The 25,861-nt window shown below is 40.9% G+C and overlaps 1 protein-coding gene across 1 annotated transcript in view; it reads left to right on the top strand.

The window, feature by feature from the left end:
• Positions 1-24,815, top strand: part of FBXO42 (F-box protein 42) — a 175,066-nt gene extending 150,251 nt beyond the window's left edge. The window contains exons 5-10 of the mRNA XM_006866349.1: positions 11,345-11,498; positions 13,254-13,364; positions 17,034-17,130; positions 17,630-17,686; positions 18,373-18,489; positions 23,424-24,815. Coding sequence (XP_006866411.1) covers positions 11,345-11,498; positions 13,254-13,364; positions 17,034-17,130; positions 17,630-17,686; positions 18,373-18,489; positions 23,424-24,533 — 1,646 coding nt within the window. The 3' untranslated portion in view covers positions 24,534-24,815. The remainder of the gene's footprint in view (positions 1-11,344; positions 11,499-13,253; positions 13,365-17,033; positions 17,131-17,629; positions 17,687-18,372; positions 18,490-23,423) is intronic.
• Positions 24,816-25,861: the final 1,046 nt, after the last annotated feature.

Here is a 25,861-nt window from a genome sequence, read left to right on the forward strand (position 1 = left end):
GTATAAGGTTTCCAAGGAGCAGCTGGTGGCTTTGAACAGTGGACTTTGCTGTTATCAGTCCAGTGCTTATCCTACAGTGCCATATTAGGACCCCAAATTTATTTTAGCTCGTCTCTAGTTCTCAAATTCTTTGGATGACTTTTACTTTCTGCTTGCTCCCTCATTAATGAATTAAATATATACTAACACATGTTCATTGTCTGTATGTATAAAAGACACGTTTTTAAGTTTTTGAAAATGATATTTTGACAGTGGTGGTGGTGGCAGTTGTGTGCTGTAGAGTCAGATCCGACTCCTAGTGACCCTGTATATTTTCTCAAAGGCTGTAAATCTTTACCAGAGCAGAAAGATTATCTTTCTCCTGTGTAGCAACTGGTAGATTGAAACTGCTGACCAATTGGTAACTCACTATGCTACCAAGGCTCCTATTTTGACCGTGTTGTTGTTGTTGTTACGTGCCGTGGAGTTCATTCCAACTCATACTGACCCTGTATAGGGTTTCCAAATAGCGATGGTAGATTTGAACTGTTGACCTTATGGATGGCAGTCTCTAGGGCTCATCTTCTAGCATCATACCAGGACAGTATGCACCATAGCAGGACAATATAGCAAACTGCAAGTAGCCATTTTCCAGAGGGCCATATTATTTTATTATTTTCTTTAAAAGTACTTTAAAATACTTTAGTTGGCTTAAATAAATAAGCACACACAGCCTCAGCATGCAGCCTGGAAATGTGACTCTTGGGTAACAGTTCTACTTTTGGGACTGTAAGTGCGAGTATGAAAGTAGGAAGGATATAAGTCTGCCTCTCCTCTTAGGACACTTAGCTATTGTTGCCTTGGCTGCCTAGACCCAGAGCCAGCAGTGAAGTAACTAGATCAGGAAATGGATAGGACCAAAGACACTGTGAGACCCATATTGCCCCTCCTGGACTCCCTGAAACACCTTTTTTTGACACCTGAGTGAACAAAAATGAGACCTATGTACTTATCAAAACCCAAACCTTCAAAGACACTTTAAAATGATTTACTTAATGAGTTAGAACATGGAATTTGCCTATCAACCCCACCAACAGCACCCCAGCTTTCAAGAGGCACTTAGAACAGTGTCTGGTTCATAGTAAGTTATGTGTTTGCTGCTGCTGCTTCCCTTCAAGTCGGTTCCCACTCATAGTAACCCTGCATAAAATTTCCAAGGCTGGGAATCTTTATGGGAGCAGAAAGCCTCATCTTTCTGCCATGGAACAGCTGGTGGATTCTAGCAGCTGATCTTGGGGTTAGCAGCCCAACATGCAACCCACTACCCTACCAGGACTCGTTATGTGTTAGCTACTACTATTTGTATTCTTCTTCTGTAGAGTGAGACTCATAATAATACCTACATTTAAAGATTTTAATGATTAAATGAGGTAATGATTATAAAACGCCAAGCATTGGCACCCAGAACGTAACTATTATTTATAACAACTTAATAAGTAACATAATGATTTATAACACCTTAGTAATAAACTTAGTAATATTTCCCTTCAACACCACAACTCAAATGCATCACTTCTTCTATGGCCTTCCTTATTTGTTGTGCAACTTTCACACGCATATGAGGTTATTGAAAATACCATCGCTTGGATCAGGCGCACCTTAGTCCTCAAACTGACATCTTTGCTCTTCAACACTTTAAAAAGGTCTTGTACAGTAGATTTGCCTAATAAAATACATCATTTGATTTCTGGACTGCTGCTTCCATGAGTGTTGATTGTTGATCTGAACAAAATGAAGTCTTTGACAACTTTGATCTTCTCTCCATTTATATGGATATTGTTTATTGGTCCAGTGGTGAGGATATTTGTTTTCTTTACATTGAGGCACAACCCATACCAAAAGCTGTGGTTTTTGAGTTTCAATAGGATTTTAAGTCCTCTTCACTTTCTGCAAGCAAGGTTGCATCATCTGTATATTTTATCATCTGTATATATTACAGGATGTTAATGAGTCTTCCTCCAATTCTGGTGCCATGTTCTTCTTCATGTAATACAACTTCTCAGATCATTTGCTTAGCATACAGATTGAATAAGTATGGTGAAAGAATACAATCCTGGCGTACATCTTTCCTAATTTAAAACCATTCAGTGTCCCCTTGTTCAGTTTGAACATCTGCTTCTTGGTCTATGTACAGGTTCCTTATAAGCACAATTAAGTGTTCCGGAATACTCATTCTCTGCAGTGTTTGTCCATAGCTTGTCATGATCCACACAATCAAAAGACTTTGGTATTCTCTGCTTTTAGCCAAGATCATCTGACATCAGCAGTGATAGCCTTCTGAATCCACTTGAACCTCTGGAAGTTCCTTATCAATGTATGGTGGCAGCCATTTTTGAATTATCTTTAGCAAAACTTTACTTGCATACGATATTAATGATCTTTATTGTCTGATGATTTCCACATTCCATTGGGTCATCTCTTTGGAATGGCCACAAACATGGATCTTTTATGATCAGTTGGCCCAGGTAGCTGTCTTCCACATTTCTTGCCATAGATGAGTGAGTGCCTCCAGTCCTACATCAGCTTGTTGAAAGATTTCATTTTGTACTCCATCAGTTCCCAAAGCCTTGTTTTTTGCTAATGCCCCCAGTGTACCTTGTACTTCTTCCTTCAGTACCATTGGTTCTGGATCATACGCTCCCTCTTGAAATGTTAAACAAAGACCATTTCTTTTTGGTACAGTGACTCTGTTTTCCTTCCATCTTCTTTTAATGCTTTCAGATCATAGTATGGTGATACAAAAATTCAATTTTTTTAGTCATGCATAAAATATAAGCATCCCCAATTAAAACAGGTGCTTGTTTTATCTTGTTATTCAAACAGTTGAGTTGCTCATCTAGTTCTGAGTTCTGTGTGAAAAGAAACTACAGTGTGGGAAAGTGGCATAGAAACCAAACCAGAATCTGGAATTGCTTCACTGGTTACGAGCTTTTCACTGTACTGTCTTTTGCATGTGAAAATTTCTTCTGCTTTCATAGAAATCTTGGGAAACATCTGAACCAATTAGTAATTTTAGGGAATATTAGTTCTATGCCTAGGGTGCTTATCTGATTATCCGGTTTCCCACAACTGCCTTTTTGGCTTATGCCTTGTTTTGAAATGTGCTCCGTTGATCCTGTCTGCTGTGCTGATAGGAAGCCTTTGGTGTATTTGGGGAATGAAACCTGTGGAGATGACCATTGACTCTGGGGAAACTAATTTGTGTAACATGTCCACCCAAGCTCAAGGTCAGCACTTTTGGTACCTGTGGTGACTTTTTTGATACTTGTGGTGTTTGCGGAGCACTAATAGGAGTGACGTCCTTTCTTCCCTATCCATTAAGTGTCATGTACAGAGGCCCAGCGGGTTCATTGTTTTGAAGACGATTAAGAAATGTTTTAATTAGTCCAAAACCTTCATTTATAAGATTTCTTGAGGGAAGGAGTATTTAAGTCTTCATATCACTGTGGTGATGTGGTACCTTTTAACTTTGGAGGATCTGTCATTGCCAGTTAATTAGTCACTATGTGTATGTTTTATAATCAAAGAGGAATTAAACAAGTATGTGTTCTCATGCTAGCAGCCATGTGGAGTGAATTACTTGTACAGAGGTGCAAGTCTTTAAAGTTAGGACCTGGCATTATAGCTTAGGTTAGTCCATATAAGGAGTCTCCCTATGCAGCACAAACTGATACTATACTCAGCTGCTAACTGGCGGCTGGAGTCCACCCAGAAGCTCCCTGGAGGAAAGACCTGTAATCTCCTTCTGGAAAATCAGCCATTAAAAACCTGATGGAGCACAGTTCTACTCTGACACACATGGAGTCCACATTAGTAGGAATTGACTTGGTAACAACTAGGTTTTTGTTGCTGTTGTAGGTTTAGTAATTTCCCTGGTTTAATAATGTATGGTCATGTAATTTTAAAGAAAGTTTAGAGACAGTTTTTGAAAAGTTGCTTTTCCCAGAAGTTTAAAGCGAAGAATTGTTAAGTGCCATAGAGCCGGTTCCAACTCATAGTGACCTTGTACAGGGTTTCTGAGGAGTGGCTAGTGAGTTTGAACCACTGATCTTGCAGTTCAAATTGCCCTTGCAGTCAAGTATTTATCCTATAGTGCCACACCAGGTATGTCATTTGAACATGAGTTCTGATTTTCTACTAAATTTGAATAAAGGTATGTAATTTCAACATAAACTCTGATTTTTTTTAGTAAAGTATTACTGTTTGCCTTCTAGCGCTTAACTTGGCTATAGAAAATGTTTATTTTTTAATGTATAAAGATAATCAAAGTTTACTGACCAATGTGATCTCTGAATTCACCATAAATTTAACACATCTAATTTATTAATCTTGCATTAAGACAGTTGGGAGAAGAGCTAAAGACCCCCTGCTTTAAATGCATCCAAAATATAAAAAATAAAGATTTGTAGAAAGGCAGAATTAGGGGATCTTTGCAAAGCCTTCACAATATTAATTTAAAAGCATCTAGTTTGCAATACATAATCCTAACATTATATTGTTGTTAAGTGCCATCAAGTCAGTTCTGACCCATAGCAACCCTGTATAGGAAATCCAAGAAGTGGCTGATGAACTTGAACTGCTGACCTTTGCAGTCCAGCACATTAACTCACAGCACCACACCAGGACTTCTCTAAACGTTGTTGTACCAACTCATAGCAACCCTATGCACAACCTCACAATTGTTGCAAAGCTTGAGCCCATTGATGCTGCTACTTTGCCAATCCATCTCGCTGGGGGTATTCCTCTTTTTTTCTGACCCTTCACCTTACCAAACATGATATCCTTCTCCAGTGACTGGGCCCTCCTGACAACATGTCTGAAGTATGAGAGATGAAGTTGGGCCATCCTGGCCTCAAAAGAGCATTCTGGCTGCACTTCTTCCAATACAGATCTGTTTATTCTTTTGGCAGCCCATGGTACTTTCAATATTCTCCTCCAACACCATAATTCAAGTGCATCAATTCTTCTACGGTCTTCCTTATTCACTCTCCAGCTTTCACGTGCATATATGGGTCATATAAAGTTTGGTGGACCAGATACCTGGTCGGTGGAATTAATTAGCAATTTATAGGTATACATTGAATCTTCCTACTCTTTCATGCATTCTTCTTTTAATCTTTTTATTGTGAATTGAGTGAAGAATTTACAAAGCAGATTATCAATTTTAAATTCAGCAGATCTGATACTTTGCTGTATTACAATAGTCAACAGTATTTACCTCTATTTACTTTAACTTGCATTCCTCCCTGTGCCTCCCCACTACCTTCATTTTTTCTCTGCTAACTTCCCTCTTGCGAACCTTAGGGTCAGCGGTTCGAAACTACCAGCCGCTCCGCGGGAGAAAGATGAGGCTTTCTACTCCCGTAAAGATTTACACCCTCGGAAACCCTGTACAGGGTCGCTATGGGTCGGACCCGACTCGATGGCACTTAACAACAACAACAACAACAACAACAACAACTTCCCTCTTGTTGTATTTTGCCTGCCTTTTCACTCATGTTAACATGTGTCTACCCTGCTATGGACAACATTGTGAAGTATGAGTATTCCAGAACACTTAATTGCACCCATGAGGAATCTGGACCAAGAAACAGTTGTTCGAACAGGACATGGGAACACTGAATGTTTTAAAATGAAGAAAGGTGTGCGACAAGGTTGTATTCTTTCACCATACTTATTCAACCTGTATGCTGAGCAAATAATCCAAGAAGCTGGGTTCTATAAAGAAAAACGTGGCATCAGGATTGGAGGAAGACTCATTAATAACCTGTGATATGCAGCTGATACAACCTTGCTTGCTGAAAGTGAAGAGGACTTAAAACATTTACTGATGAAGATCAAAGAGCACAGCCTTCAGTATGGGTTACATCTCAATGTCAAGAAAACAAAAATCCTCACCACTGGATCAATAAACAACATTCTTATCAATGGAGAAAAGATTAAAGTTGTCAAGGACTTCATTCTTCTTGGATCAACTATCAACACTCACGGAAGCAGCAGTCAAGAGATCAGACAACATATTGCATTAGGCAAATCTGTTGCACAAGAACTCTGCTCTGCCAGGCCTCCTTCTGTTGCCAGAGCTGCTCACAAGATGGTCAGGCTGTGTCTGGCCGGCTGTTCTTGAATCTGTCTCCCTCTCTCACTGTCCCTGCTCAGCTCCTGTTTCAGCAAACACTCAATCCATTTCTCCAGCCTTTCCTCTGAAGTTCAGGGTTCCAGAATTTTCATCTGTGTCTGTTTCAGTTGGTCTCTCTTATCTGTGTTGTAAAGGGTCTGTGTAGTGTGTCTGTCTAGTGTGCCATCTTGCCGGAAAGCCATTTCATGGATTCTTGTTGACAATTTTTTCTTGCTTTCCTTACAAAATGAAGTTTGGAGGTACAATTGGTTTAACTTTTAATACGACTTAACTAATAGAGAAGTATTTGAGTAAGATGCTGTAATTAAAGCTCTCATATAAAAGAGGCCTTGTACCACTATCACCCATTCTGACCAGAGACACAATAGATGGAATGGGATGGGAAATGTAGAACAAAAGTCAAATTCCTAACGAAATAAAAAGGATACTAACAGAATACTCTGAAGAACACACTTGTGGCACAGTGTGCTAAGTAAGCATTGGGCTGTTAATCACAGGTTAGCAGTTTAAACCCACCAGCCACTCCCTGGGAGAAAGATGAGAAATCTTCTATAAAGATTTACAGTCTTGGAATTACTCTGTCCTTTTGGAAAGCTATGAGTTGGAATCAGTTCCATGGCAGTGAGTTTGAATTATGTAGAAATGTATTCCAATAAATTTGAAAACCTAGAAGAAATGGACAAATTTCTAGAACACACTACCTACTTATATTAACACAGACTGAGGTAGAAAACTTGAACAGACCCAGAATAAAGCGGACATTGAACAGGTCATAAGAAAACTTTTACCAAAGGATTGGAATTCCTAAAAAAGACCAGATTTACGGAGCCGATAGAAACTAAAGGAACCCATGAAACTATCACCTCAAGATAATCTTTGAATTTGGATCTGAAACTATTTCTGTGGGTCACCTTTCAGCCAAATAATAGATTGGCTTATAAAATAAGCACACCATCATCTATGAGTAATGTGCTCCAGTAACAGTAAATAAACTACATGAGACCAAATGACCAACCTTCATCCAAAAGCAAGGAGGGGAAGGGATGCTAGATCCATGGAAACAGCAAACACAATGGAAATAATAAGAATGCTGACACACTGTAAAAATTATAGCTCATGGCACAAAACAATTTGTATAAAAGTTATTAAAGTGGGACCTAATTTTCAATGTGAACTTTCACCTAAAACACAATTAAAAAAAAAAGAAAAGAAATTAAGGCCTTGGAAATAATTGAATGGGAAAGTTCCCCCTACACCTTGGAATAAAGAATAAAAAGGAAGATTTCGGCTTTTGAAAGGTCATGGTATTTGAGACATCATTACCTAAAATAATACTTAAGGATCTTTTATATTGATTTAGTATTGGTCACTGCCTTCATCTTACCTTTCCTTAGTCCAGAGAACAATTAGATTCAGCACGAGCTCCTTTCCCTTTGAAACACTCAGAGAACCTTTATAAAGTGTTTGACATTTTTGTGGCAGTGTGCCTGTATGCATGAAGAGTAGCATAGCGTAATGGTAAAGAGAATGAGTTTTGAAGCTGCAGTGAATGAGGTGGAATCCTGACTCTGTCATTAATTAGTTATATGACTTTAGGAAGGAGCATCGTGACTCTGTAGGATAAACACTGGATGGCTAACCACAAAGTCAATGGTTCAAGCCCACCAGCCACTCAACAGGAGACAGACAAATCTTTGTGTTTCCACAAAGATTTACAACCTCAGAAACCCTATACAGGGTCACTGTGTGTCAGCACGCAAGTCTCACCTGTAAATGAGAGTAGTATTATTTGGAGCTAGTTAGTAATTGTGAAGTATTTAGAAAGGTGCCTAAACCAAACCAAAACCAAACCACTGCCATCAAGTGATTTCTGACTTACAGCTACCCTTGTTGTTGTTGTTAAGTACCGTCAAGTCAGTTCCAACCTATAGCGACCCTGTACAGGGTTTCCAAGGGTGTAAATCTTTACGGGAGTAGTAAGCCTCATCTTTCTCCCATGGAGCAGCTGGTAGTTTCGAGCCGCTGACCTTAAGGTTTGCAGCCCAATTCGTAACCACTATGCTACCAGAGCTCCTTTTTACAGCTACCCTAGTATAGGTAAAATCTTTACTGGAACAGACAGGCTCATTTTGCCCCCTCAGAGCATCTGGTAGGTTTGAACTGCCACCCTGTAGTTAGCAGTCCAGTGCTTCTCCTACAGTGCCACCAGAGCTCCATTGAAAGGTCACTGTTGTCATTGTCATCAAGTCAGTTCTGAACTCATAGTGACCCTACATAGGGTTTCCAGTACATTTTAAATCTTCATGAGAGCAGAAATCCTCTTCTTCCTCATGTAGAAAGGTGCCTTGATGTTGTTAAGTGCTGTTGAGATGGTTCCGACTCATAGCAACCCTATATAAGGTTTCCAAGGAGCGACTGGTGGGCTTGAACCGCTGACCATGCAACTCAACCTGACCTTGTGGTCAAGCACATTATCCTGTAGTGACAGGTGCCTGGTGTTAAGTGCCATCAAGTCAGTTCCAACACATAGAAACATGTATTGGTTTTCCAAGGAACAGCTGGTGAGCTTGAACTGCCAACTTTGCAGTTCCAATGACTTTGCAGTCAGGTGCATTAGCCCACAACTCCACACCATTAGTAGTAGTATTTATAATATAAGTAATTATAATTCCTCTGACCCTCCACCTTACCAAACGTGATATCTTCCTCCAGCAACTGGTCCCTCCTGACAATATGTCCGAAGTATGAGAGACGAAGTTTGGCCATCCTGGCCTCCAAGGAGCACTCTGGCTGCACTTCTTCCAACACAGATCTGTTGGTTCTTTTGGCAGCTGATGGCACTTTCAATATTCTCCTCTAACACCGTAACTCAAAAGTATCAATTCTTCTACAGTCTTCCTTATTCACTATACAGCTTTCACATTCATATGAGGTTATTGAAAATACCATGGCTTGAGTCAGGCGGACATCTTTGCTCTTCAACACTTTAAAAATGTCTTGTGCAGCAGATTTGCCTAATGCAATACATCGTCTGATTTCTTAACTGCTGCTTCCATAAGTGTTGATGGTTGATCCAAGAAGAATGAAGTCCTTGACAACTTCAATCTTTTCTCCATTGATAGGAATGTTGTTTATTGGTCCATTGGTGAGGAGTTTTGTTTTCTTTACATTGAATTCATAGGAAATGTTTTTTATCTTGTAATTCCATTTTTTCCACAAACTTTTTGAAGTTCCCTCATGGTAGCGTAGTGGTTACGAGTCAGGCTGCCAACCTCAAGGTCAGCAGTTCAAAACTACCAGCGGTTCCTAGGGAGACAGATGAGGCATTCTGCTCCCGTAAAGATTTATAGCCTCGGAAACCTGAGTCACTATTAATCGGAACCGACTCCACAGTACTTAACAACAACAACATGTCTTTATACGTGTGGTGGGTATATGTGTATATCGAGTCTGTTATATGTATTTTGGAGTCCTGGTGCGGCGCTGTGGGTTAATGTGCTGGACTGCAAAGTTGTTTGGAACCGCAAGCTTGGCAGTTCAGGCTCACCAGTTGCTCCTTGAAAACCCTGTACAGGGTCGCTGTGGGTCGGAACCAACTTGACAGCACTTAACAACAACAACATATGTATTTTAGTTGCTTTTTCTAAATGTATCACTGTATTTACAATTTCCAAATTTGGAGCAAGAACTTGAAGGTTTGTTTGGCCCATCACACATTAGATCTATTTAGGTGACAGCAACATTCTGACTAGACCGTTCTGTTAGTTAGACTTTCCAGTTGGGCCAGGAGGCTTTCCCCAGAAGTCACAAGACTGCATGTGCATGGCATCATGAGTAGACCCTTAATCATGAGTTAGGACACAAGGGTAGAGAGAACTAACTCAGGTAACAGCTCCACCAGTGTCTCTGTACTGCTAAGTGACACGAGAACGGTTCCTAGAGAAGACTCATTTCTGGGGTCAGATCATCTCCAAATCAGTGTCTGTTCTACTAGGAAAGAATTCAGAATAACTGATGTCACATATTTTTAGTTGCTCATTGGTACCTTCTTAGTAAATCACAACTTAAATTACCCATAAGTTGGATCACTAGAAAGACAGTCCTTTGTATCTACCCTTTCAACCTCAGGGCCGTGTAAATAGCACCATTAAAGCCATCTTAGCAAAACTTTTCACACCATGTTCCCATAACCCCTTGCTCCAGATCAGGGGATGCCAAACTGTTACCATCAGAGAACTGCAGCCACTGTCAGTTTAATAAAGTGTTGATTCTTTGTGCTTAAAATTTCCTTTGAAAAACAGGTTCTGCAATTGTAATACAAATTTTGATATTTCAGTATTTACTGACACCTGAATACTGAAACAAATTGCTATGGTCTGGAGCAAACTAGAGGTGACATGGAGAGTAAGAGGTTGGGGGAGAAATATCAGTTGTTATTTCAGGCAAGAGTTCTGAAGCATTGTGCTATTATGGAACATTTGTTTTCCCTCTAGTTTTGCAGCATAAGCCAAGTTTCTGTTTTTAAAAAAATGTGGGCAGCCTCACTCAGAGATTCAACCTGAAGGGCCTAAGTAGCCACTCTTGCAGCGAGGGCTGCACTTTTGTTGGAATTCCTTCACATTGAGCCTTAAACGTCTGTTCCATTTGTGCTTGCCTGAGGTTGTCTGACTGTGAGGACTATAGCAGGTGTCTTAGAGGTCACTGTGTCAACAGTGACTCATAAGGCAAAGAAGAGCTGCACTCGGCTACCTTTTGTGTCAGTGGTGGCACAGTTATATTCTTCCCTCAGTCCCCTTGTAGTCTTTTCTTGGTGACCTCCGTCAAGCTTATTACGAAAGGAATGGGCACTTGAGTGGTTTCTTGAGTCCTTCTCTATGCCAGGCACTGTATTAGGTGCTTTGAATCATTACTCCCCCAGTTTTAGGGGAGCAAATGAAGCCTGAGAGAAGCTCAGTAACTCAGGTTTCTCTGAGTTTATTATAAACAATCATAAATAGTAGTAGTTTTCTCTCAGCCCTGCAAACTGTTTTCTCTCCCTTTCCCCTGTGCCATGTAGTATTGGTTCCCCTTTTATCATTCTTCCAGGGGAAGTGGAACCCTAGACAGCCTACCTATAGCTGTTGCGAGAGCCTGAATCCTAACCATGGTATCATTGACTTCTCCCAGGGTCCTATCCTTCTCCCAAAGCTGGAGCGACTCTGGTCGTGTACAAGGACTTGCTGGTGCTGTTTGGTGGGTGGACACGGCCGAGCCCTTATCCCCTACACCAGCCAGAGAGATTCTTCGATGAAATACACACTTACTCACCCTCAAAAAACTGGTAAGCCACAAAATAAGATTTTTTAAACCTGAATATTGCTATTGTTGTTAAGTGCCATCAAGTTGTTTGAATCTCCTACAGCACCGTACCATGACCCCCAAATCTGGAATTGTTGTTGGGTGCCATTGAGTCAGTACCAATTCATATTGACACTATGCACAACAGAACGAAACACTGCCTGGTTCTGTGCCAGCCTCACAATTGTTGCCACACTTGACCACATTGATGCAGCCACTTTGCCAATCCATCTCGCTGTGGGGTTCTTCGTCTTTATCCCTGACTCTCCACCTTACCAAACATGGTATCTTTCTTCAGTGACTGGTGCCTTCTGACAATATGTCCAAAGTATGAAAGATGATGTTTGTCCATCCTGACCTCCAAGGAGCACTCTGGCTGTCTTCTACCAACACAGATCTGTTTGTTTTTTTTGACAACCCGTGGTACTTTCAGTATTCTCCTCCAACACCATAACTCAAATGCATCAATTCTGGAATTGTTGTTGTTGTTGTTAAGTGCCGTTGAGTCAGTTCTGACCCAGAACGACCCTATATAGGGTTTCCAAGGAGCAGCTGGCGAGCTTGAACTGCCGACCTTGCAGTTCAGACGCCTTCTCAGTCTGGCGTATTAACCCACAGCACCACACCAGAACTCCAATTCTGGAATGTTGTTGTTGTTGTTAAGTGCTGTCGAGTTGGTTCTGACCCATGGTGAACCTGTATAGGGTTTCCAAGGAGCAGCTGGTGAGCTTGAACTGCCAACCTTGCAGTTCAAACGGCTTTGCAGTCTGGCACATTAACCCACAGCACCACACCAGGACTCCAGTTCTGGAATTGTTGTTGTCGTTAGGTGGCATTGAGTTGGTACTGACTCATAGAGACCTTATGCACAGCAGAACGAAACACTGCCCGATCCTGGGCCCACCTCACTACTGTTGCCACACTTGAGTCCATCGATGCTGCCACTTGGCCAATCCATCTCGTTGGGGTTCTTCCTCTTTTTCTTTAACCCTCTACAATTCAGTGGATTTTTTTTTTTAAAACCTTTTTTTGTGTTAAGACTTCCTTTGGGAATTTTTATGGAAACCATGAATTCTTTTTCAGAAAAAAAATTAAAATTTAAGGAGTACATATATATGTACTTTTGCCTACAATGTCAGAGACTTTATAGAACCCTTTTAAGACCCATGTAGAACAAATGGAAGAGATTTATTTCTATCCAAGAAAAATGAATGAGCTAGTTGAACAGCCTGGAACTCCTCAGCTTTGGCTGCCAGTTTCCCTGGAATGCTGTAGAGCAGAGGATTTCTCACTCACTGCTGTGTTCCCCAGGCTCTCTCAGTTGTTTTTGTAATACATCTTTTCTACATGACACGACAGCATCCCTTATTCCTGGTAATCAATACTCATCACAGGCTCAGTAATTACTGATGATTAGGACTGGTAAATGGGAGTAATTGCAGGTGATAACGCTTTCAGCCAGCTTCAGCAATTAGGCTTAAGCAGCTCAAAAGTCATATGGCATCATCTCTTGTCAGCTGCCTACCTCCAAGCCATCCACGTTGAGAGCTTGGAAAGTGAAAGGCATAAATATCTGTGCCATTCTCTCTTCCTCCTTTTAGTATACTAACAATCTCTCTACTGAAGGTGATAGGATGTTGTTTTCATTGGATGCCTACTTACTGTTTCCTACTATAAACATGCAAGACCAGAAATAGGTGATACTAATTTCTTGGTTTCCACCTGCTTTGTACAATAGGTGGAACTGCATTGTGACAACCCATGGACCACCTCCCATGGCTGGCCACTCCTCCTGTGTGATAGATGATAAAATGATTGTCTTTGGTGGCTCCTTAGGATCCCGACAAATGTAAGTAGATGTGGTTTGCTCGGTGTCACCTTAAAGTTAGTACTCCTGAGCACGGTTCGCATTACCCTCTGTGTTATTTCACTGTAGCACTCCTTTCTTTGATCCCTTGGTCATACACGAGTTAAGTTGAAGAACTTGCTCCAAAAAACAGAGCTATGTGATATTGCTTCTTGTTTGCTCTGTAGTTCTATTCAGTAGGATCAAATTCTGATGGTGCCCCACCCTGCCTGCTTCTACCTGTGCCTGCAGAGGGCTCACCTACTGAGGAGTAGAGTACTTTTATGTGTTCTGCTTTATTTCCCAGCTCATGCTCTTTGGACTTTAGAAAAGCAGAGAAGAAACACAGACAGGTGGAAATTGTGAGCTCCCCAAATGGGATGGAATTGGAGAAAGTATGAGCAAGAAAACGGTGTCAGGTGTGACATATTTCTGTGAGGCTTCTTCTCCCTCCCTGCTGACTTCTCCACCTCTGGCTATCACTGACCAGGGCAGGCCAGAGGCAGAAGCAGAGCAGTCCATCTGAACCTTAATGTAGGTAATTGGATAGTAGCAGCAGTTCAGTCCTTCCCTCTGTGCTCTGAAAAGGAAGGTGATAAGCTGTCAGCAGTAAAGCTGTTACTGACCACTCATTGTTACCGTATTTGAAAACAGTTGTGCAGGGATATACTCCTGATAAGAGGCCTTAGGACTTGAAGCATTATTCTTAATGGTCTTGTGTGTGAGTGACCGTAAAATAGTGACTGTCATCTCGGAGTCTCTCTTTGCCAATCTTGTCTCTTGAGGGTTAGGAATGTCAATGTGTCCTCAATAAAACTGTAGCATTCATTAGTGTCTGTGAAATTTACTTTTTGTCGGCAGAACCCATGAACTCTTGGATATTGATGGAGTTGCATTTTGAGTCATATTTTCTCTCCCTTGTGGATTCTGCTTTTAAAACACTGTAACTTTACCTGTAGCTAGTTTCGGCTATCACCAAGCAGTCTTTACTTTTGATAATCGTGTGTGGCTCCAAACATGATTCAAATGAGACCTTATGGGTTAATAAAAAGATTAAAGGTTTGAGAGTGTCAAGATGGGTCTTTGGGAAAGGAAAGGAGGAAACATATAAGTAAATGCTAACTATGAACACACTCAGCACTTATTAGGATAAAAGAGCTGAAAAGAAAATTCAAGCATCAACTTGCAATATTAAAGGATTTTGTGAGCAAAATACTGAATGATGCAGGAAACATCAAAAGAAGATGGAACACACTATACCAAAAAGATTTGATTGATGTTCAGCTATTTTAGGGGGTGGTATATGATCAAGAACCAATGGTATTGATGGAAGAAGTCCAAGCTGTACTTAAGATGTTGGAGAAAAACAAGGCTCCAGGAACTCACCGAATACAAATTGAAATGTTTCAACAAATTGATGCAGCACTAGATGCACTCACAAGTCTATATATACTAGGAAATTTGGAAAACAGCTATCTGTCCAATTGACTGGAAGAGATCCATATTTGTGCCCATTCCAAAGAAAGGTGACTCCACAGAGTGCAGAAATTATCAAACAATATCATTAATGTCACATGCAGTAAAATTTTGCTGAAGGTGATTAAACAGTTACAGCAGTACATCAACAGGGAACTGCCAGCAATGCAAGTTGGGATTCACAAGAGGACATGGAGTGAGAGATTATCATTACTGATGTCAAGTGGATCTTGGCTAAAAGCAGAGAATACTAGATATTTACTGTGTCTTATTGACTTGGCTGTGTGGATCATATAGCAAACTGTGGATAAATTATGAAGAATGGGATTTCAGAACATCACTTGTGCTCTTGAGGAACCTGTACATAGACCAAGAGGCAGTCATTTGAACAGAACAAAGGGATACCAAATGGCTTATGATCAGGAAAGGTGTTTGTCAGGGTTATATCCCTTTCCCATATTTATTCATTCTGTATGCTGACATGTAATCTGAGAAGTTGGACTATATGAAGAAGAACGCAGCATCAGAGTTAGAAGACTCGTTAACAGTCTCATATGCAACTGACACAACCTTGCTTGCTGAAAGCAAAGAAGACTTAGATTAGTTGCTGATGAAGAGCAAAGCCTTCAGTATGGATTACAACTCAATGTAAAGAAAACAAAAATCTTCACAACTAGACCAATAAACAACATCATGATAAATGGAAAAAAGATTGAAATTATCAAAGACTTCATTTTCCTTGTGTCCTCAATAAATGCTCATGGAAGTAGCAGTTAGGAAATCAAATGACATTGCTTTGGGGACATCTGCCATAAAAGACCTCTTTAATGTGTTAAAGAACAAAGATGTCACTTTGGGGACTGAGGTTCATCTGATCCAAGTCCTGGTATTTTCAATCACTTCATAAGCATGTAAAAGCCAGGCAATGAATAAGGAAGACTAAAGAATTGATGCATTTGAAGTATGATGTCAGTAACCTTGGAGTGCCAGAAGAATAAGCAAGTCTGACTTAGAAGGGCAGCCGGAGTGCTCCTTAGAAGCAAGCATGGTGAGACTTTGTCTCTTGTATTTTGAATATGTTAGCAGAAGGGACCGAACCGGTCCCTAGTAAAGGACATCAGGCTTGGTAAAGGAGAAAGTCAGTGAAAAAAAAAGAAGGACCCCACAATGAGCTGGATTGATACAGTGGCTGCAATACTGGACTCAGACGTTACAGTAGTCATGCAGATGGCACAGGACTGGACAGTGTTTTGCCCTATTGTGCATAGGGTTGTGCTATGACTCGGCACCTAACAGCAACAACAATAGGAGTACAGCACCTTGCTGGGATTCTTTATCAATATAATCTTATTAGACTAGTAGCTTGTCTTAGTTCTCCAGTGCTGCTGTGACAGAAAAGACTTTTATTCTTTCATAGTTTAAGAGGCTAGAAGTGTGAGTTTAGGGCTCTTGCTCTAAGGAAAGCTTTTCCGTCTCTGTCAACTCTGGAGGAAGCTCTTTGTCTCCTTCCACCATCTGGGATCCTGGAGGTCTTTGGAGATTTCCATGTGTCTTCACATCAGTCTTGCCTTGGATCTAGCGGTTTCTCAGCACGGGGACCCTGGGTCCAAAGGACACACTTCACTTTCAGTTCTTCCTTCTTAGTGGTAGCCAGGTCCTCCTCTGCTTGATTCTCTGTTCTTTTGTCTCTGATAAGATAAAGGGTGTGACTTGATAGTTGAGGAAGAAGTCATGCTCTCTTATAAGGCTGTGACTCTAGATGCAACCCACCCTTACTTACCCTGTCTCATTAATACAGAGAAGTTAGGATTTATAACACATTTCACAAAATGGAAGCTAATTACATTAGATCACAAAAGGACCCCAGCCAATTTGATACATATTTGGCAGGGGGGCAGGGGCACAATTCATTCCATGACACCAACTTCTCAGAACAGTAGTAGTATTTCATTTTATAATAAAGGAAACCAGAGTTAGATCAAATTAAGTAACTTGCTCAAGGTTGCATAGTTGGGATTCCACAACAGTCTTTCTGGTTTGGAGGCCCTGAACTCTGCCAATACCGTGGACAGAAGCCTCCTGTGTGAAAGTAAAACTGGTGCCAGTTTACCAGCTAGCCTCAGGCCTGTGGAACTCTAATATTATTGTGGTCCCTGAGAGCGCCCACCTTCTTCATCCTATGTCCTTATTTCACAGGAGCAACGATGTCTGGGTCCTGGACCTTGAGCAGTGGGCGTGGTCCAAGCCGAACATCTCCGGCCCCAGCCCTCATCCTAGAGGTGGCCAATCTCAGGTGCTCAGGGATTAGAATAGCTCTTCAGCAAACACTCTAGCATATTTCAGTTAAGATGGGAGAGGGGGAAGAAGACGGGGCCAGATGTGATGCTAATATGCACTAAACCACAAAGAATTTATCATTGTTTTTTTCTAGTGTTTATTTTCCATAATCTAATGGGTTGTATTTATTTATAGTGGGTTTATATTATGCCTTGCCCCAAAGCATTTACTTTCCTATTTCATTCCTCAAATGGATCCTGCATTTTATGTGTTTGGCACTCTTATGTTAATATTTGATCAACAAACCATTTATCCGTTCCAGTGAATCATCAGTATTTTGTTCCCAGGGATGAGAATTCACAGGGCTTGGGGAAAGTGGAGAATGTAGCTTATGATTGGGAGAATGCTCTCATTTGGGAACTGGACAGGCTGTCTTCATGTACCACTGAAGCATAGGACGTCCGATACCATTGTATGTCTTTGTAGGTTTATTTTAAACTTCTTCCCCTTCCCAGATTGTCATAGATGATGCAACTATCTTAATCCTTGGAGGGTGTGGCGGTCCCAATGCTGTGAGTATTACTTGTGTGACATTCTTAGCAAATGTTAAGTGTTTAAAACTTGTTCTATTTCATTTTGTCTGCGTAACAAAGACAATTTTGTGGCTTTTTGGTTGTTTTTTTTTTTCATTTGGAGAATGCTTTTTCTACCTTGCATAGGTAGCCTTTCATTTTTTGGCCTTTTCCTCCAATTTTTTTGGGGGGAGTATGGAGATGCTTTTGATTGGAGGCATTCATCTCTTGAGTATTTGTATCTGTAATCTTCCCATCCTTATTTTCTCTTTATGCTGTGAGGTTTGCTGCTATTACTTTTTCAAGAAGATAGAACAGAAAAGCAAGTTGAGGACTCTTAAGTGTTCACATGGAGTTTATTTAATAATGCAGATTCAGAAAGTTTTGGTCTTCTATTATCTACCCTCTCCCCCAGCCTCAAATACTCAACACACACAAAACCATAGGCAAGATTCATAACCACTTAAATGAATGATTAATGGATACCAGGCCAGTAGTAAGATGAGGGAATGAAAGCATGAATTAATGTATGTATAACTGAATGAAGAACCAAGGGTTTTGTTCTTCTTTCTGAAGAGCCTAAACACTTTCTAGACCAGACAGTGAAGCTTTTGAGATGCTAGCTCTCTGGGTATATTTGTAATATGTTCTGCATGTGAGTCCCACTGTTGGTCTTTCTCTTACAGCTGTTCAAGGATGCATGGCTGCTGCACATGCACTCTGGTCCCTGGGCCTGGCAGCCACTCAAAGTAGAAAATGAAGATCACGGGGCCCCAGAACTGTGGTGCCACCCAGCTTGCCGGGTAAGCACCCAGCAGGAAATGAAGTCTTAGCAATTTAATGTGTCAGGTTAGGAAGGAAATTTGTACAAAAATAGAAAACACCTCAGTGTCATATAAGTTGTTGTTGTTAGTTGACGCCAAGTCAGTTCTGACTCATAGTGACCCTATGCACAACAGAATGAAACACTGCCCAGTCCTGGGCCAACCTTATCTGGAGCCCACTGCTGCTGCCACTGTGCCAGTCCATCAGGTTGGGGGGTTTTCTTCTTTTCTGCTTACCCTCCACTTTTACCAAGCATGATGTCTTTCTCCAGGGACTGCTCCCTGCTGGTAGGTAACGTGTCCAAAGTATGAGAGATGAAGTCTCGCCATCCTGGCTTCTAAGGAACACTCTGGCTGTATTTCTTCCAAAACAAATTTGTTTGTTCTTTTGGCAGTACATGATACTTTTAATATTCTTCTCCAGCACCATAACTCAAATGCATCAATTCTTCTATGGTCTTCTTTATTCATTGTCTAACTTTCACATGCATATGAGGCTATTGAAAATACCATGGCTTGAGTCAGGTGCACCTTAGTTCTCAAACTGATACCTTTGCTCTTGGATGTTTGAAAGAGGTCTTGTTCAGCAGATTTACCAAATGTAATATGATGTTTGACTTCGTGACTGCTGATAAGTGTTGATGATGGATCCAAGCAAAGTCTTTGACAACTTCAATCTTTTCTCCATTTATCGTTATGTCATTTACTGGTGCACTTGTGAGAATTTTTGTTTTCTTTACCTTGATATGCAATCCATACCAAAGGCTGTGGTCTTTGATCTTCATTAGTTCATATTTTAAGTCCTGTTCACTTTCAGCAAGCAATGTTGTATCATCTGCATATCGCAGGTCATTAATGAGTTTTCCTGCAGTCCTGATGCCGCATTCTTCTTCATAATCCAGTTTCTTGGATTAATCGCTCAACATACAGATTGAGTAAGTACAGTGAAAGAATACAGTCCTGGTGCACACCTTCCCTAATTTTTTTATTTTTTTACCTATTAAATCTTTAATAATAATCTCATTTAAAAGTACAGTGTCATTACAAAAATGTCATTGTATGAACAAGATATTACCATGCTTCAGTTCTTTTGAAGTTTGCAGAGCTTAACCATAAAGATGGACAGCTCTCCCACTCTCTCTACAGCATCATTGACACTGTTGGTGGCACTGGGGGTGAATGTGCTGGACTGCAGGGTCAGTTTGAACTACAAGGTTGGTAGTTCAAGCTCACCAGTCACTCCTCGGAAACCCTATACAGGGTCGCTATGGGTCAGAACTGACTCAGCAGCACTTCACAATAACAACAACTTGTATTCCATAGCCAGTCATTAAAAAATTATTTACTGAGTACCTAGTCACCAACTGCTCCTTAAAACCATATAGAGGGTCGCTATGAGTCCGTCAGAACTGAATAGTCAGCACTTAACAAAAATAGCTGTTTGAGTTCTCAAAAGGTAAAGCTAAATTTTTAAAACAGATTGTGTCTTATTGTTCTATCCTTAGTACATAAGTTACAGAAGGCACTTCCATAGGTATTTAGCATTAATGGTAGTAGAGTATTCCAGTGAACTCTTTTTCAGGTCCAGAAGCAGGTTCTGAAGGGAAGGCTAGATACGGACGTTGTAGTTCTCTTGTATGGAGCGATTGGGAACTCTGCAGAGAATCCCCACCCACAGATGAGCTCTTTACTGACAAGAACATTATGTCCTGAAAGTACTTATCAGCGGGTCTGACTAGTAACTATAAGAATGGAGCTGTTTTAAAAACTTGAGATAATTTTTTTAAAAAGACTTTTATCACTCAGCAAATAAAATATTTTCCAAACATGTATTTTCTACATAATCATTGTGAAATATGGCTATCAGTGTCAAAATATTTTCTTCACTTACTTCACTTCATATCCTCATTACCAGTTTTTCTTCATTTCTCCTTTCCAAATGTTGTATGCCACACTTGAAATAATGCAGAATTCTTAAATACCATGGTAAAGGACTTAAACATTCACCCACAGCTACCTATAGGATGTAATTTTGGTTCCACTTGTAACATTCTGTTTTGGTCCTAGTGGTTTTTTCATAGTCACCCTTTGATAATTTTGGGGAAACAGTGTCACAACTCAAACATTGTTGCATCTTGAAGACTCTTCCTGCGCCGCTGCCTGGCTAAATTGCAGTCTCTACACTGTGCTCTCCTTGTTCACAGCAGCGCCAAAATGCCCTTACCTGATTTTAAACCATTCAGTATCCTCTTGGTCTGTTCAAACAGCTGCTTTTTGGTCTATGTACAGTGTCCTCCTGAGCACAATCAAGTGTTCTGGAATATCCATTCTTCGCTATGTTATCCATAGTCTTTGCATAGTTAATAAAGTACAAGTAAACATCTTTATGGTATTCTTTGCTTTCAGCCAAGATCTGTCTGTCCACATCCTCTTTTTAATCTTGCTTGAGTGTTTGGCAGTTCCCTGTGGATGTACTGTTGCAGCTGTTTTTGAATTATCTTCAGCAAAATTTTACTTGAATGTCATATTAATATATTGTTTGGTTGTTTCTGCTCTCCGTTGGGTCATCTTTCTTTGGAATGGACACAGATTTGGATCTCTTCCAGTAAGGCTGACCAGGTAGCTGTCTTCCAAATTTCTTTGTGTAGATGAGTGAGCACCTCCAGTGTTTTCATCAGTTTGTTGAAAGATTTAAGTTTGTATTCTGTCCATTGTATTCTGCACCTTCAGGTGCACCTTGAACTTCTTTCTTCAGTACTATTAGTTCTTGGTCACATGTTGCTTCCTGAAATGACAGAACATCAACCATTTGTTTTTTGTACAGTGACTATGAGTATTCCTTCCATCTTTTTCTGATGCTTTCTGCATCATTCAATATTTTGCCCATGGAATCTTCCAATATTGCAACCTAAGGCTTGAATTTTTTCTTCACTTCTTTCAGCTTGAAAAATGCTGAGTTTGTTCGTCCCTTTTAGTTTTCTAACTCCAGGTCTTTGCACATTTCATTATAATCTTTGGCTTTGTTTTCTCAAGCTGCCCTTTGAAATTTTCTATTCAGCTTTTATATTTCCTCATTTCTTCCCTTCGCTTTTGCATGTCTGTATTGGAGAGCAAATTTCAGGGAGTCTCTTCTGACATCCATTTTGGTCTTTCTCTCCTATCTTTTTCTTTCTTTTCTTCTTTTTTATTTTCTGCTTTCTTAATGTATGATGTTCTTGATGTCATCCCACAAGTCATCTTGTCTTTGGTCATCAGTGTCTAATGCATCAAATTTATTCAAGGGGAACATGTTCAAGGTCACATTTTGGTTCTTATGGATTTGCTTAAATTTTCTTTAGCTTCAGTCTGAACTTGCATATGAGCCATTGATGGTCTGTTCCACAGTCTGCCCTTGGCTTTGTTTTAGCTAATGATAGTGATCTCTTCCATCTGAATTTAGAGACCATCTCAATAAACAGATTTGATGCATTAGACAGGTGTAGTTAACTTGATTCTTGTGTATCCCATCTGGTGAGGTCCATGTGTATAGTCGCCTTTTATGTTGTTTAAAAAGAATATTTGCAATTAATAAGTCTTGCAGAATTCTTTCATGCGACCTCCAGTATCATTTCTATTTTCCAACCACTGATCCTTCCTCTTTGGTTCTAACCTTCATATTCTAGTCACTGGTAATTATCAATACATCTTGATTATATGTCTAATCAATTTTTTTAAATTTGGTAGAATTTTTCAGTTTCATATCACTGGATTCAGTGGTTGATGCTTAAAATTTGAATAATAGTGATATTAACTGGTCTTCCTTTTAGGTAGATAGATATAATCCTAATCACAGCCAGCATTGTTCTTCCAGCTAGATCTTGAAGTGTGTTTATGACAATAAATGCTATGCCATTCCTCTTAAATTTATAGTGAACCATATGATTGTCTGATTCAAAATGACCAATACCAGTCTGGCATCCTGGTGTAGCACTGTAGGATAAGCACAACACTACTTACCACAAGGTCAGCAGTTCAAACTCACCATCTGCTCCTTGGAAATCCTATACAGGGTTACTGTGAGTCAGAACCAACTTGACAGCATGTAACAACAATGCCAATCCATTTTATCTCACTGATGTCTAGTATATCAATCGTTACATGTTCCATTTTTGACACCTTCTTCATACTTCCCACATTCCATGTTCTGATTATTAATGGGCCCCATCAGCAAATGAAGGTCCTGAAAACTTTACCCCATTTGCGTCATCATGGTGAACTCTACTTTGAGACTCTTCCTCAGTCATATTTTAGGGCCTTCCAACCTGAGGGGCTCATCTTACAGCACTATATCTGACAGTGTTCCACTGCTATATGTAAGGTTTCCAGTGGCTAAACATTCAGAAGTAGTCCATCTTTCCTTGTTCTTTCCTAGTCTGTCTTAGGTCATAGGTGACCTGCTGGTATTTAAAAAATACCTGTGTCATAGCTTCCAACATCACAACAACACAGCCACCACAGTACAATAACTGACAGATAAATAATGGGGTGTCATGTAAGAGATGGACACACGCCATAGCTTCTTAGGCATTTCTCTAATAAGAGCTCGACCAGATGACTTATGTGGGTCCCACTCATCCTTTAAGTCCCACCTGCAAGCATCTCTATGTCTGTTAGACTTTCTCAAGTCCCTTAAATTCTACACTAAATTCTATACCTATTCTTCAGATCTGACGCTAATGATAACAGTACATGTCACAATGAAGCAATTAATTGTTTTCATGTCTGCCTCCCCTTCTAGCCTAATTTTTATCTCTCTATCTCAGGTGCCTACAGAATGGTTGTCATGTTACAGATGTTTATTGTAAAGGTTTGGTGATTGAATGAGTGATCAAAATTGTACAAAAATCCCTGAGCACATATTTTGTGTCTTTCAGGTGGGGCAGTGTGTAGTGGTCTTCAGCCAAGCCCCTAGTGGAAGAGCACCACTGAGCCCCAGTTTGAACTCTCGCCCATCACCCATCAGTGCTACTCCTCCTGCCCTGCTCCCCGAAGCCCGAGAGTACCGTTCTCAGTCTCCAGTACGGGGTATGGATGAAGCTCCTTGTGTGAACGGTCGCTGGGGGACACTGAGGCCCAGGGCTCAGAGGCAGACCCCCTCAGGTTCCCGGGAAGGGAGTCTTTCCCCAGCCAGAGGAGATGGCTCTCCCATCCTCAATGGCGGAAGTTTGTCTCCAGGAACAGCAGCTGCAGGTGGATCTTCTTTGGACAGCCCTGTACAAGCTGTATCTCCAAGCACTCCATCTGCTGCTGAAGGATATGACCTAAAACTGGGCCTTTCTCTGGTCTCCCGACGAGGATCACTGCCAGATCAGAAAGATCTGAGGTTAGGATCCATAGATCTGAATTGGGATCTCAAACCTTCTTCCAGTAGCAATCACATGGATGGTGTGGACAGCAGGACAGTTGGGGGAAGTGTGAGACAGCCTCCTGAGCAGACGAATGGTGTGCACACCCCACCCCATGTGGCCAGTGCTCTTGCTGGGGCTGTCTCCCCTGGTGCCCTGCGTCGGAGCCTGGAAGCCATCAAAGCTATGTCATCCAAAGGCCCCTCTGCTTCTGCAGCAATGAGTCCTCCTTTGGGGTCTTCTCCAGGTTCCCCTGGGAGCCAGAGCAGTGCAGAGACCGTGCCCATCCCCCGCCCAGGGCCTGCTCAAGGGGATGGGCATTCCTTACCCCCCATTGCCCGACGACTGGGCCACCACCCTCCACAGTCCCTAAATGTTGGCAAACCCCTGTACCAGAGTATGAACTGCAAGCCCATGCAGATGTACGTGCTGGACATTAAAGACACCAAGGAGAAGGGACGGGTCAAATGGAAAGTATTTAATAGCAGCTCTGTGGTGGGACCGCCTGAAACCAGCCTGCATACAGTGGTACAAGGCAGGGGGGAACTCATCATATTCGGAGGGCTCATGGACAAGAAACAGAATGTGAAATACTATCCAAAAACAAACGCCTTGTATTTTGTGCGAGCAAAGAGATAATATGTTCTAAACCCCTTCCCTTTCTGTGGCTTTTAATTTGAAATTTTCCAGTGTGCAAGCATTTGGACTGAGAATTGGGAAAACAACAAAATTATTCCCATAAACCAAAACCCCAAATCCCAACCTAACTCACTTCAGGTTGGGATCAAATCTCCATTAAGAAGAAAATTATATATAAGTGTGTGTGTGTGTATATATATATATAATTTATATATATATACTCTGTTTACAGAAGGGGAGAGCTCTCCGCCCTGGTTCAGATACGGTTGTTGCTGTGCTTTAGCAGAGGCTGTGCCGCCTTTTTCTACTTTGCTGGTAACTAGACCAAGAATTTCGGGAACAGACTAACATCAGTAACTTTCCAAAAGAAATGAAGTGTCCCCTGTAAATCTTTACGTGGCCTTTTTGGAATTAGAGAAAGCAAGGGCATGTGTAAGGTAGAACAGTGGAGGTTTCCAGATTTACATGCTTCTGGTTCTTGCAGGGGCAGCGCAACCTTGAAAGACTGTCCTTCCCCTTCTCTGAAAATCAGAGGACCTGAGGTAATGCCCTTTAGACATCATTCTGCCCTTTAGGACCAAGGAAAGGTACCTGAATTTGGTTCCACATGTGTGTGCCAGGATCATGGGGAACCAGTGTTGATTCATCTTACACCTGTCTGTCTAGTCCATTGGTCTTTTGAGTGCTTCCTACATGTCTCAGAAAACATTTGGTGTCTGATTGTGGAATTTTCTGACAATCATTTTGAGTTGCAAATTGCCAAAAACCACATTTGTTCTCCCTTTTTGTTCCTGAAAACTCAGTCCTTGGAGGCTGCCTTTTCCAGATGTAGGCTTTTTCTTTTCTTTTTTTTAAATCTATATACTTTTTAAGCCCTAAAACTTTCCTCACTTTCTGTTTCTTTTACAAAAACCCAGGTGCGCAGAGAAATAAAACACTTTTTGGGAAGGTTTCTGGAACTCTTTTCCTGTGAGGGAGCAGTAGGGAATTCTAAGATGCCAGTATCATGAGAGATCCTTAGAGCAGCAAGAAGATACCAGTGCTTCCCTATGAACCTCTTTTTACTTCCAAAACACATTAGGCACACCCACACATCTGTATCCATATTTGTATAATGTGGAAATTGATCCTGGAAGGGAATCCTGAGAACAGTTTCTAGAAGCATCTATTTTTCCCTTGCGGTGCACATGTATTTTCTGCTTGGTTCTTGCATCAGTGATTGGCCTGAGTATCATGTACTTGGTCATGACAAGTGGTTGACTTCGAGAGCAGCCCCATACTTTGTGCTTGTTCATGTGTCACCAAAATAGGGCTTGGCTTTTTCACTT

Source organism: Chrysochloris asiatica, unplaced genomic scaffold (genome assembly GCF_000296735.1).
Source record: "Chrysochloris asiatica unplaced genomic scaffold, ChrAsi1.0 scaffold00090, whole genome shotgun sequence".
NCBI classification, from domain to species: Eukaryota; Metazoa; Chordata; class Mammalia; order Afrosoricida; family Chrysochloridae; genus Chrysochloris; species Chrysochloris asiatica.